The sequence below is a fragment of the Bufo bufo genome, chromosome 2 (genome assembly GCF_905171765.1).
Source record: "Bufo bufo chromosome 2, aBufBuf1.1, whole genome shotgun sequence".
In the NCBI taxonomy this organism is placed as follows: Eukaryota; Metazoa; Chordata; class Amphibia; order Anura; family Bufonidae; genus Bufo; species Bufo bufo.
In genome coordinates, this window is record NC_053390.1 from 257,025,769 (window position 1) to 257,039,479 (window position 13,711).

Genomic DNA, 13,711 nt, shown 5'->3' on the forward strand with positions numbered 1-13,711 from the left:
GAAGATCTGTCCAGTCATTTGGTCGCGCATAAAGAACAGACAGACAGAAACTCATTTTTATATATATAAGAGATATAAGAGATAAAGTTCATCCGGGAGTACATAGTCAGAAGGGACAATCACCTGCTCGTCAGCAGTGTTCCCTACGATGAACAAGCATTTGTAGGGGTTTAATCAATTAGGTATTTTGGCTATACACATACTGTATATATTACAATTCAATAAATAATACATGAGCCATGTGACTGGGTCCTTAAGAATAACCTGTAAAATTGTGTGGCTTGATCTTCCATTTCTCTGCACTTCTGCTTTATATAGGTTTGTTCTCTCCATGTCTGGAAGCTTTGAGGCAAAAGGCAATTAACATAATGACTTTCTGCAGCCGCAACAAGTACCTGTGAGGATGAGGACAATGTTATTTCCAGAAAATAGAAACATGCGTAATGTAGACAAAGGTTTATGTTATAATGAACATTGGCACATACAAACATTCTAGACAAGCATCCGGAAACTAGATGTACCTTTTTGATCTTACATTGCTGCTTGTATTGTATCCAGAAACTGAAACACTTCTGCAGTACCACTGACCTGAAACAGTAGAATTATATACAGCAGTCAGGGAGAATGAAATGCATAAAAAAAAAAAAGATCACTGAAACATTGTGGAGGAGATTTATAAAAAATAATTGAGTAAAGAAAAAGCTAATAGCAAACAATGAGGCTCTCATTAAGCCACCAATCTGGCTGGCTGCTATAGGCTTCTTTCCACTAGTTTTTGTAAATCTACCGCTGCATACCTGTAATGAGAATGTGCCGCCTTTGTAAGAGACAAAAGTCTGCCTTCCTCTTTCTGCTCCATTTGATACTGCCAAGCAATCCAGAACCTGCAGAGCAACTACACAGACGAAACAGAAACTTTGAAAAAAACTTTGGTGAATCTAAAACTGAGGGCCTGTCCAAATGGGACAACAAATACAGACGAAAAATCTGTTGCAGATTTGCATCCACAGAAAAAAAAACACAAACTGTAGGAAAAAGCATCAGACTCTCAGGTGGCTGGGACCTTGGAAGTGTGCATAGGCCAGTGCTTTTTACTATAGTGTGCAAGCGCGACCACTGCTGCTGGATTACAGGGTGGTTGTAACCCCTGGATACAAGCAGTGTACAATGTGAGGGAAAAGTTAATCCAGCCAGCAAAAGGAAGCAATCTGGATAATAACAATACATTAGTAAGCGCCTTGTATTAACTTTCTCTACATGATAAATGTCACTTGCTGAAGTGAGACAACAACTGGAAAGTCTATGTACACCTTCACAGGCGCATTTTTTATGATTGCATTTTATTCATTTTGGGCTAAAATATTTTTTTCAATTGGTCTTTATTAAAAATATTGAGCTGTTCTGTCACAAAGGGTTAACTGTTTGTCTAACTGTGTGAATCCTACTTTTTAATTTCACTTATCTAAATAACCCTCATCTCGAATTTACTATTTAAAGCAACATTCTTATCAGTAAGATAAGTACTGAGCTATAATGAGTTTAGGAGGTCAAAGATAAGGAGCCCTGCATATTAGGCTAGTTTTACACTAGTGGCAGCCTTCTCCAGCAGGCTGTTCCGGTGGGCGAACAGCCTGCCGAATCTATGCTGCGGCTATAGCACGCGTGCCGCTGGAAGTCCACTCCAGCCCTATTGACTATAACGGGGGCGGGCTGGAGTTCCAGCGGCAGCACGGCAAATATGCCAAGAGGCGGCCGAAATAAAACTAAGTCATGGGGGTGGGGTTGTCCTCTTGTTTGTCTGTTAAAATAAAATGTATTTGATTTAAAAAAGAAGAAGTGGTGCTTAACTCACGGAAGAGTGGTACTGATGAGCAGCCTGCAGCTTCCTTTGCTGTGTAGACCGTACAAGGTGGACATGTTTCTTAAGAGCATGAAAGCCAGACTTCTGCAAAAACAGAAATGCTATTAGACTGGAATTTGATTTAATATGTATAACACATTACTAGAGAGACCTACCATGAGATGAACTCTGTAGTGGTCCTGAGCCACTTTCTGTAGGTCTGCTTCTTCTGCACTAATCTCCATGTCTGTGACCAAGTTAAGTTAACTTTTGATGGAAACCAATGCAAAGATAATAAATATAAAAAAAGGTAAATCAGGGTATAAGTAATCACTAGGAAAGGATTCGTAGAAGACAATTGGATAGAAAAATCAACAGAATTAGATATTTTTTCAAGTTAAACTTTTTTGGGGACATTTATCTAGTTTGGCGTTTTATGTGCCGGTCTTGATCCCCCCTGAGCTGCCGGAGAATGTGACAAATTTAAGTTGTGGTGCAGACCTCTTATGAATTTGGAGCATCTTCCAGCAGACCGTGCAACACACCTTAATCTACGGCAGCCTCCTAGCTGTCATAAGTTTCTACCTTGATTTACGCCAGAAAACTGCTATAAATAAAGATACATCTGTATGCCCTTCTGGCCCGCCCACGCAACGTCCCCTTTGAAAAGTGGCGTGATGGCTGGAAAGTCAAAAATTTTGCTGCAAATACTGCTTGTACCCATTTTGAGCTAAAAATGTATTAAAATGTATGAGCCATTTTCTCTGTACAGCTTTGAAATTCTCTAGTAGCATGCTATCTGTTTCACTCTGTTCCATCAGGCAGCTCAGCTGACGGCTCCTTATCTCTGATCTTCTAAACATTCATTATAGCTCAATTCTTATCTTACTGATAAGAATGTGGCTTAAAGAGGACCTTTCACTACAATAAAAAATCTAAACTAAGCATACAGACATGGAGAGCGGCGCCCAGGGATCTCCCTGCACTTACTATTATCCCTGGGCGCCGCTCCGTTCTCCCGGTATAGGCTCCGGATATCTTCAGATTTTCGGCTCAACTGGGAGGAGCCTGCCGGCGTCTCCTTCTCCCAGATTGGAGTGCTGGCCAATCGTAGCGCTCAGCTCATAGCCTTTTTTCTCCCAGGCTATGAGCCGAGCGCTGCTATTGGCCAGCACTCCAATCTGGGAGAAGGAGACGCCGGCAGGCTCCTACCAGTTGAGACGAAAATCTGAAGATACCGGAGCCTATACCGGGAGAACGGAGCGGCGCCCAGGGATAATAATAATAATAAGTGCAGGGAGATCCCTGGGCGCTGCTCTCCATGTCTGTATGCTTAGTTTAGATTTTTTTATTGTAGTGAAAGGTCCTCTTTAAATAAGTGTTTATGACCTTTTAGTAATTTAGAGATAAGGCTAAATATTTTTAATAAATACCATTTGAAAAAACGAGATTTTTGTATAACTTACCAGTAAAATCTCTTTCTCGCTCTTTCCTTGGGGGACACAGAAGACCTTGGGTATAGCTCATCTCCCTAGGAGGCGTGACACTAAGTGAAGACTGTTAAGCCCCTCCTCCACAGCTATACCCTCAGCCTGGAGAGAGAGACTGCCAGTTGCGTGTCCAAGTAGTGAGAAAAGGCAAAGTCCAAAAAATGGAACCAACAAGCCCACTACCCAAAGGGTAAAACAAACTCGGAAACAGTCAGAGAAGAACAAAGAATGGGTGGGTGCTGTGTCCCCCAAGGAAAGAGCGAGAAAGAGATTTTACTGGTAAGTTATACAAAAATCTCGTTTTCTCGCCCAGTTTCCTTGGGGGACACAGAAGACCTTGGGACGTTCAAAAGCAGTCCAAAGGGGGAGGGACCACAGCACCAAGGCGAAGCACCCGAAGGCATCAAAAAAACCCGCCGCCTGCAGACCAGGCGGCTCAAGGCAGCATACGCCGAAGACCGAGTATGCACCCTGTAGAACTCGGTAAGGTGTGCAAGGAAGACCAGTGACCGCCTTGCACAAATGCATGGCCGAAGCCTAATGCCTCCGGCCCAGGAAAAACCGACAGCTCTGGCAAAATGAATGGTGACACCAGGAGCAGAACTCTGCCCTTGGTGCGGCAACCACAGCAAGAGCCACTCTGAGAAAGCGGAGGAAAGCCACCCTGGAGGCCCTCAACCCTTTGCGCGGACCTCCTGGGAACACAAGAGACCGAACGTCGACAAGAGTCGGAGATCTCCAAGTAAAAAACTGCAAGGCCCAAACAACGTCCAAATCGGTGAAGTGTCCGTTCCCGGGGGTGGGAAGGGGAGGACGACTGCCTCAATGAAATTAAGGACAAACACCACCTTCAGAAGGAAGGAAGAGACGGAATGGAGAACAGCCCTGTCCTGGGGGAAGACAGAAGGCTCGGAACAAGAAGGGCCGCCACTCAGGCACCCGTCAGAGACACGATGGCTACAGAAACCCAACCGTACAGGACAGAAGGAGTAGAGAGGACTTCTGTAACGGCTCCAAGGAAAAATTGGAGCGCCAAGAGCCCAGTATGTAGTTCCCAGGACGGTAACGGAGGGCAGTACAAAGGAACCCCAGAGCCGCTCCATGGAAGAAGTTCCTGACAGGCCCAGAGGGTCGGGGAACGCTGAAAGAGGAAGGACAGGAACGACACTTGATACCTCAAGCAACAGAGTCCCAGCCCCAGGTCCAGGCCGGACTGGAGAAAGACAGAACCATGGAGAGAGAAAGGCAGAGTGGGGGAACGCCCAGCTTCCCACAGAACCCCAGGTAAAGCCCTAAGTCCTACACACCCTGGACGAAAACTCGGCTAGAAGCGAACACTAGCGAGCCCACGAGAGTCGCCTGGGCAAGCGGGCGAAAAACCCAATGATTAATAACACGGGCAGAACGGTCGGTAGAACTGGTCCCGTCGGCCCCGAGCAAAGTCGTCCGTATCCACCCGGAGTGGGGGAGCAGACGGACAGGAACCGAAGGGTCCGCCCAGCAACCGCCCGATGCCAGGACAAGACAAGCTAAAGCCCAAGCCGATGTAGCCACCACAGGAAGACGGACTAAATGGTAGTCCTCCCAAGTTACCGAGAAGGTAAATCCATAGCAGAAACATTGCCTAGAATGGAAAAAAAAACGCAATCTGCACCCAGCGGGAGGACAGAACGCGGTAGACCAGTTAGATAGGCACACAGCTAGTACAGTCAGTGTGGACAAGGGGGACAGTACGAGGCCAAAAGGAACACCAGAACCATCCACAAGAACAACCATGCTCTTCCCAGAGGGGAGGGCAGAGAAGGAACATCCTCTGAAGCGTGGCCGGAACAGAAGCCACATCGGAGAGATCCGTACCGAATGGGAGCCAAACAGAACCGGCGAGAAAAGGCAGTCGAGACAGAGGCCGGGATAACACTCTCCAAAGAAAGGAGGAGTGGGCAACAGAGAAGCCATAGGACAGCTCAAAAACAGAACCCCGCTACACTGAGACGCCCGGTTCACCGCCTCGCAGAAGGCGAATACCCTGAAGAACTCAAGGTGGAGGTCCTCCGGACCTGGGTAAGCGAGCACCCAAGAGAAGTTGGGTGACCTTCCCAAGAAGAGCGGCCCGAACCTGGTAGGAGGAAATAGTAGCAGGTGAGTGGACCGTAGTCCCGCCAGAGCCAACCTAGAATGCGAAAGGCGCTGCAGACAGCACTCTCGACCATGTGACCACTAGCGCAGGGAAACAATGCTGCGGGAAGACGAATGGGTACGTGTCTAGGAACCACGAACACTCCCCGGCGGAAGGGCCAACGAAATGAATGAGCACCGCCCAGCTCGGAGCAGTAGCGAGCAGGTAGAGGCCGTCTACTTATATATAAGGCATTCATTTATTGTTTGTTGGACAACACCTTAGGCTTACACAGGTGGACAGAATGATCTCTTTAGAGAATAGTGCAAGGCTTGCTGCAAACACTGTCTCCCAAGAGAAAAAATATGTCGCAGGAGGAAAGGAGGCATACATACGAGTAGCCCCGTAAGCAGTGAGAAGGCCAACCCACCTACAGGATGAGAAGGTATACACGGCCCAAACAACGCACAAGAACGTCCGCTCACTGCAAAAATATCATTTAGCGAAGAAGGCCAGCCAGAGTGCCACAGTATCTACGGAAGTGCAAAGTGCAAACTGAAAAGGAGTTATGCACAAGACTAGTATGGTATGCAATGGAACGCAAAACTGACCGCCCCGAAAGGGGGGAAATGTACCTGGCAAATTGCAGTCGGCAAGGGTGCAACAGCCCGCCCCAAAAAAGGGGGGAATGCCCAAGGCCGTACCTATGTCAGAGAAGTAGGGCATACCATACTTCGCCCCGAAGGGCGCCATGCACATAGCCACACAGTATCCAGCAGGAATGCAGGAGGTCCACCTAGAGAAAGGGGGACATGCACAGGGCTATCCTAGCATTAAGTGAGTGTGCAACAATTCACCCAACACCGAAACTTCGTGAGAGTGTAACTACTCCCAATGAAGGGGAACATGTGCAAGTCCAATACGGCACATACAAGGACAGCCTTGAATCTCGTGAGCGTGCAAAATTCCGCCCATGGAATGAGGGGTGGTCACGCACAAGGCCAGCACAGTATCCAATGGGAGCGCAAGCGTTCCACCCATGTTAGAGGGCCATGCTCAAGGCCAGCAACGTATCCGGTGAGAGTGTAGTATGCCGCCCAGAAAAGAGGGGGGGGGGGGGTCATGCACATGGCCAGCATCGCATCCAGGGAGAGTGCGATCAGTCGGTGAGAATGTGTGTATGTCACCTGAAGGAGGCATGCCCATGGCCGGCAGCGAATCCAGTGAGAGTGCGTACACCGCCCACGATAGAGGGGTCATGCATATGGCCGGCAGCGGATCCAGTGAGAGTGCAAACACCCCGCCATGTATGGGGTTCATGCACATGGCCAACAACGTACCGGCGAGAGAACATCACCGACCGAGGGAGTGTATGTATGCCGCCACAGGGAAGGAGGCATGCCCAAGGCCGGCAGCGAATCCAATGAGAGTGCATCATACCACCTATGGAAAGTGGTCATGCACATGGCTGGCAGTGAATCCAGTGAGAGTGCCGAATGCCGTCCATGGAAGGGAGTCATGCCTATGGGCGTCAGCGATCCAGAGAGTGCAGCGTTCCGCCTATGGAAGGGGGTCACGCACATGATCGGCAACAAATCCAGTGAGAGTGCAGCGTTCCACCAATGGAAGGGGATCGTGCACATGGCCAGCACCGTATCTGGTGAGAGTGCAGTATTCCGCCTAAGAAAGGGGGTCATGCACAGATCGCAACTAATCTAGTGAGAGTGTAGCGTTCCGCCTATGCCATAACTGGAGAGGGTGACGAATGTTGACTACAGAAAGGGCCGCATGCACTTGACCAGCGCCGTATCGTGAGAGAGGGCTAGGAGGGTAAAATGACCCTGGCCGCGCCGCAGCCGGGGAGCGCGACATGCCGCCTAAGGAAGGGGGGCATGTACTGACATGAGGCTGCAGCGTCCTGCTCAGCCCACAAGTTGGCAGCCATACAGGCCCATCTGAAACCGGCCTGTACCCAAAGGGTTAAACAGGGATCCGGCCTGGAGGGCGGCGCTGCGATCCTCTGGGGGCAGCCATACAGGCCCATCTGAAGCCGGCCTGTACCGCGGCGCTGCGATCCCCTGGGGGCACCCATACAGGCCCATCTGAAGCCGGCCTGTACCCAAAGGGTTAACAGGGATCCGGCCTGGAGGGCGGCGCTGCGATCCCCTGGGGGCGGGGGAACCTCCCGGCGGGAAGAATTCCCGCCTGGAGAAGTTCCAGCCCCCTCCAATTTTGCGGCCTAGTAACTGTAGGCCGTGAAGCCGGGGCCTAAATCTTTAGCGGCGCCCGGCTGACCGGGGCCGCACAGTATTCAAGTACCGGCCGGGGAACGAAGCGGCGCATGCACATGCCGGCCGCGGGTGCCCACCCCGCGGGCCGGAAGAGCCGGGGACCCGGATAGAGCGCCGGGATCGCGGCCGCAAAGTCTGCGGTGCCCGGCCGACCGGAATGTTCCGACGGTCGGCCTGGGGCTGTTGGAGCATAGCGCTCATATTGCAGGCCGCGGGTGCCCACCACGCTGCCCGGAAGCGAGGACCCTGCACTCGGCAGCCATTTTACCCATGGAGTGGGCCCTGGCTTATAACAGCGCCCCATGTGGCCGACAGCCACAACCACCTTGCCCTTGGGCCGGTGCCCGTGAGGGCAGAGGAGGGTCAGGGGCAGCAAGGCTCTGGCCCTGAAGCAGTAGCCGGTAAGAGGGAGGGGGACCCTGAGACCGGGTGCCTGTGAGGGTGGGACGCCTGCATAACCCCTCCGTCAGGGGCAGCTAGTTGCGGACCTCTGCAGCTCCCCAGGCATTCTTCTTGTAGGGAGAAGGGTGCCAATGACCTATGGAGGCCAGGAGGAGGGAGCAGAATGTCGCCCTGCGGCAGCCCAGGGTCCAGCGGCCCAGTATAGGGTCAGGCACGCAGGAGACCGGGGGGGGGGGGGGGGTGGGGGACGTAGGGCTGGAGAAGCCTCCCTTACCACAGCCGTCTTCACCCTCGGTCCGTTCCAGCAGGGTCGCCCCTTCAGCTACTGGCACCGTAGTGGCAGGACGCTGTAAGAGGGACTGGCGTGCGGGCGACCCTTGCGCTGGCGGGATGTAGGGGAGCGAGGCTGCCCTGATCCACCTTGCCTTCTGTGGGGGAGGCAGCAGTACGGGTGACCGGCACTGGCGCAGCTCAACCCCGGGAGAAACAGAGAGGTCTAGTGCGTCTCTGTTGTCCCTGATGATCTGGAACAAAAAGAAAAGAAAAAAGTAAAAAAATCTAAAATTTAAACAAGGAGAAAGCAGCCCTGCAGAGCAGGGAGTGTCTTGCCTCCTTGGACACTAAGCAAAAACTGGCAGTCTCTCTCTCCAGGCTGAGGGTATAGCTGTGGAGGAGGGGCTTAACAGTCTTCACTTAGTGTCACGCCTCCTAGGGAGATGAGCTATACCCAAGGTCTTCTGTGTCCCCCAAGGAAACTGGGCGAGAAAATTATTTTTAGCCCAAAATTAGTAAAATGCAATCATTAATTTTTTTTTTTTTAGAATAATTGCCCTCGAAGGTCTACATAGCCTTTAAGGCTGCACACATTCTCTCTGGAGGAGAAAACCCAAAACATCTGCCCTTATCTCTTACAGAAATGGTACCAAATCACATCTGCAACTGTGCAAATTAATTTCAAAGCGTCCTTTACTAAACTATGATAGAGAGGATACGGTGCCTCCAGTGGGTAAACATTCTTCGAAGAATAAAGCGTCGTGCCAAAGATTCACAGAATTCATGTTTTGCTTGCATTCTTCTGACTTTCTCCAGTTCATGGGACCACAACATGAAGTGTCTCTGAGTGAGACGTTCACGATACAAGCACAAGGACAGTGCTGCAAAGCAGGGAATAACATATACACAAGGAGCATGATATATACATGATCCCTATACAAATATAACAGACAACAAATAACATATAAGCACCGCCAGACATCACGCCTCATACTGTGATGTAAGTCACTGTACAGACATACAGTGGCATAGAGATGGTCAATTGACCAACTGTAAAACCATGTATGCTGTGTGGTATACGTTTATTTTTGCAGTGACCCCCAGCTTTCCTATACAGTTGATATCAAGTTAGGCAAATGCATACAACCTCGAACAAGGCCAAAATGGACACTTGTGAGATGAATGGAGCCCTATGGATATTTTTGATGTATATACAGTACCAGGAGCTTTTCCTGGAGTATACACCAAATGTAGGGGCAAGGTAGTGTGCACAGAGCCTAAACAGTCAGTACTCATCCAAAGTTGCTGTCTAGCCTTCGCCTAATGCTCAGCACAGTCACATTTTTACCACAAAAGATTTTCAGCAGAATATAGTAAGTAAACAGAAAACCACATGGCCATTCTTACCATACTTCTGCTTTTTCTGCTGACGATAATGCAAGTAAAGCATCCAAGCTCGTACTGCTGCCTGTAGTTTACAGCAACGGTGATGTCTAACTGCCTTCTGCTCTTTCACCTTCTCTTCCTCAATGAGAAAATGCAACTCTTTCCATTGAAGCCAAGCCTTCAAGACACACAGCATGCCCATGATTCCCAATGGTGGTTGAGTCCAAGTAAAGAAGACAGAATATATGTAAACATGCCATGAGCAAGAAAAGCAAAAGGTGGGCCTGTGACTGCATTGTATTCTACAACACAGATAACAATATACCATAAACCAGACTACATATTTCCATGGGTACAGTCAAAAATGGAATTGACACCATATGAAAAAATGTAAACCTCCAAATATATGAAAATGTAAGCCATGGACTGTGAAAGATATTTTTCATGCTTTTAAGCAACCAGATTAACTATTTTCTCCTTATTTTCCCAATTTTAAAGGGGTTATCCAATATTATAAACAGCACCCCCCATGTGCCGGGCCCCTCACAGAGAATATACTTACCCCGCTTCCAGTCCCCGCACTGCTGCTCCTCCTTGTACACGGATAAAAACATCTGGTGTCGGGGGGGGGCTTGCAGCCAATGGCAGGAAGGGACGGGGACGAGCCTCCCTAGCATTGCGGGTGACGCTAGGGAGGCTCGTCCCCGCCTGCCATTGGCTGCTCCCCCCCCCCCCCCCCCCGACACTGGGTGTTTTCATCCGTTTATAGGGAGAAGCAGCGGCGGTGCGGGGACCAGGAGCGGGTTAAGTATATTCCCTGTGAGGGGCCCAGCACATAGGGGGGTCTGTTTATGATATTGGATAACCCCTTTAAATATTGATGACCTATCCTCAGGATAGGTCTTCAATATCAGATTAGTGGTGGTCCGACACCCCTGCTGATCAGCTGTTTGAAAAGAAGGCTGTCTGAATAGGAACCAACCGTCCCATTGAAGTGAATCTGACGGCTTCTTGTAATTACATGCTCACAGCTGCGATGTCGACAATGAAGGGAAGGCTGTGCATATATATATATATATATATATATATATATATATATATATATATATATATATATATATACACACACACACACACACACACACACACACCCACTAGCAGAAGGACCCAGCTTCGCACGGGTATATTTCATCTATTTCATTTAATGTTTCTGTGTTTCGTTAAAAGGTAGACAGTATTCCCCATAAAAGCGACCTCTACAGCACCCCGCCCCCTTAACAGTGAACTCAACAGTTCCCCAACCCCCACCCAAACACTGACACCCCCCCCCCCCCCCCCCCGTGCCCAGTCACTTTAAAATGGGACCTCCACAGTACCCCGCTGCCTTAACAGTGACCTCCACAGCAGTTGTCCCTTTAATAGTGGCCCCTGCCCCCTTAACAGTGACCTCCACAGCACCCTGCCCCTTTAACGTTTTGTGTCAGCAACTTTTATAATGATAGGCTATGGTGTCGCACTGTGACATACTGCGACACGACAGTCGTAAAAAATCTATCCAAGATATACATGTAGCAGCACAGTTGTGCCCCATGTGTCGTGCGACTTATTGTCGTCCTGTAGTTATAGCCTAAAGCTGACCTACAGCAGTGAAGAAAAATGGCTGGGTAAAACTGTGGATATGGCAGTTGGGATTTGAAGAGAAAGACTTGCAGGCTTGTATTGGCTAATGCAGGTCATTTTTTGGGAATCTCTCAGGAACGGTACATCCTAGAGAGCTGAGACCCGGTCTAAAACCTTCCCGGACACCTGATGTACCTGTGTGCCAAATTTGGTGAAAATCAGTTCAGTCGTTTGGTTGTGCATAAAGAACAGACATAAAAAAAAAAAAATCTATATATATATATATATATATATATATATAGAACAAAGAAATCGGACTGCACTCCAATTGAATCTCCAGTGAAAAAAAGGTGGCTTGAGAAAGGCTCATTGCGAGCCGAAACGTCGCTTGTGCCACCGGGTGAATAAACCTTTTTTTCACTGGAGATTCAATTGGAGTGCAGTCCGATTTCTTTGTTCTGTATCAGTGGGTAAGCACCAGTTACCATACTTGGACATTGCACCCTCTCTACTCGTCTTCTGGCTTGGTGGTGCTGCTGGTAATTTTTTTCCAAATATCTATATATCTATCTATCTATCTATCTATCTATCTATCTATCTATATATATATATATATATATATATTAGTGTTCCACATGTAAAGATGATACATGGCACTGCCATACATACCCTCATCTGCAAACTCAAAGCCCAGTGCTTTAAAGCTAGTGTTTCCATCTGATAAACTCTTCTCTTCTGTTGTATCCGTTGCACCCAAATGCACCAAGTATTACTGAAAGTTTACAAAATACGTGTGTTGGAAGACGATATACTGTACTATAAAGTTTTAAAACACATAAAACATGTAAGATAATGATTTAATAACCTCTTACCGCATGAACCTATACTCTCTGAACTCCACAGCGTCACACAGCATGTGATTTTTCGTCCTACAAATGTGAACATATATCACCCAGTGATGCAATGCCAGGCTCATGATGCGCTTCTGAGCTATAGACAGAATATAAAAAGCCAGAAAAGTCAAAGCAATGACAAAACATATTTTAGTGACTAGCCAGAAAAGTATAGATCCATTACTATGGTTTCATCTGTAACAAAGGCTTTGTTAGCGATGGAAAGGAAAAATAAAATAAAAAAAATGGATACCTTGATAGGACCCCATATGTCAAAGGGTCCATTGGGCACTTCTAGTGTCTGTTGTATGATAGACCTTTATTACAATGTCACATCTTGTCTGACAACTTCAGGGTATGATGCCGTACAGAAACTGCTGTTTATTTCCACACTGCACATCAGCTAATCCCTATTAAAGTATTTCTGATCCATGACTGATATCATATGTACCAGGGAATAGAGGATAAGTGTTTGATCACTAGAATCCCCTCCAACAGCAGGAACGGGGTCTCAGGTCCTCATTTGAATAGATGCATGCTGCCGCTCCATTAATTTTTGATGGGACTGCCAGAGGCAGCCAAGTATAGTGGCTGTCCACATGTGTGACCAAAGTTCCCTTCATAAGGGGGACTCGGGAACCCCATTCTCATGATCAGTGGGACCACCAGTAGCTAAACATTTATCACCTATCCTGTGAATAAGTGATAAGCTACGATAGGACAACCTCTTTAAGAAATCACAACAAAAAGATTCTATTATTTTTCTATTTTATTTTCCCTTGGTTCTTTAAAATGCATTAATGATCACTTGAATGGAAGGGGTTAGTTTTTTCCTGTTACTTCTGATCTGGGCAAAAACTTTTGACGTACTCACCAAACTGTTGAGCAGTACGATACTTTACTTTAGTTTGAATCTCTGTGGCTACAAAGCTTCTCCATGCCTTAAAGCACATTGTGTAGAGAGTATACCTAGGAGATTGACATATGGTGACACTTTCATACAGCTCCACCAAGGTTTTCATGAGGTTAAAATAATAAAACGAACAATGAAAGCAATTATGTTTTCTGTTCAGTAATACAGAAATATATATTAGTATCAAGCAAAACACAGCAGAACTGCCCTTTTTCTGACAAGTAACCCAAGTTAATTATGTGAATGTTAAATAATGCAATTTATAGTGACTTTCATACTACCATCGTGCAACAAAATATCAAGGAAGACAACATGTCACATGGAAGTCACTCGGCTGCAACTATGGCAGTCCAGGCAGCAGTTGCTATTAAAGACTAGTGTAGCCCCAGGATAAGAAGCAACTATTAAAACATGCCTTCAAGTGCCCATACATGTTCAATAGCTGTCGACTGAACGCCTATTCCTCCCATGGCCAGTGTGCATGTGT

The 13,711-nt window shown here is 47.8% G+C and overlaps 1 protein-coding gene across 5 annotated transcripts in view; it reads right to left on the reverse strand.

The window, feature by feature from the left end:
* SFI1 (SFI1 centrin binding protein) overlaps positions 1-13,711 on the reverse strand; it is an 87,400-nt gene that overhangs the window by 63,024 nt on the left and 10,665 nt on the right. For all 5 annotated transcript variants that reach the window (XR_005776176.1, XM_040416449.1, XM_040416448.1 and 2 more), the window contains exons 5-14: positions 13,186-13,280; positions 12,291-12,408; positions 12,088-12,190; positions 9,820-9,976; positions 9,132-9,293; positions 2,017-2,087; positions 1,853-1,945; positions 798-895; positions 522-588; positions 265-395 (exon numbers count right to left, since the gene is read on the reverse strand). Coding sequence is in view for 4 of the 5 variants with exons in the window: in XM_040416449.1 (XP_040272383.1) it covers positions 265-395; positions 522-588; positions 798-895; positions 1,853-1,945; positions 2,017-2,087; positions 9,132-9,293; positions 9,820-9,976; positions 12,088-12,190; positions 12,291-12,408; positions 13,186-13,280 (1,095 nt within the window). In the remaining variant the exon portion in view is untranslated. The remainder of the gene's footprint in view (positions 1-264; positions 396-521; positions 589-797; positions 896-1,852; positions 1,946-2,016; positions 2,088-9,131; positions 9,294-9,819; positions 9,977-12,087; positions 12,191-12,290; positions 12,409-13,185; positions 13,281-13,711) is intronic.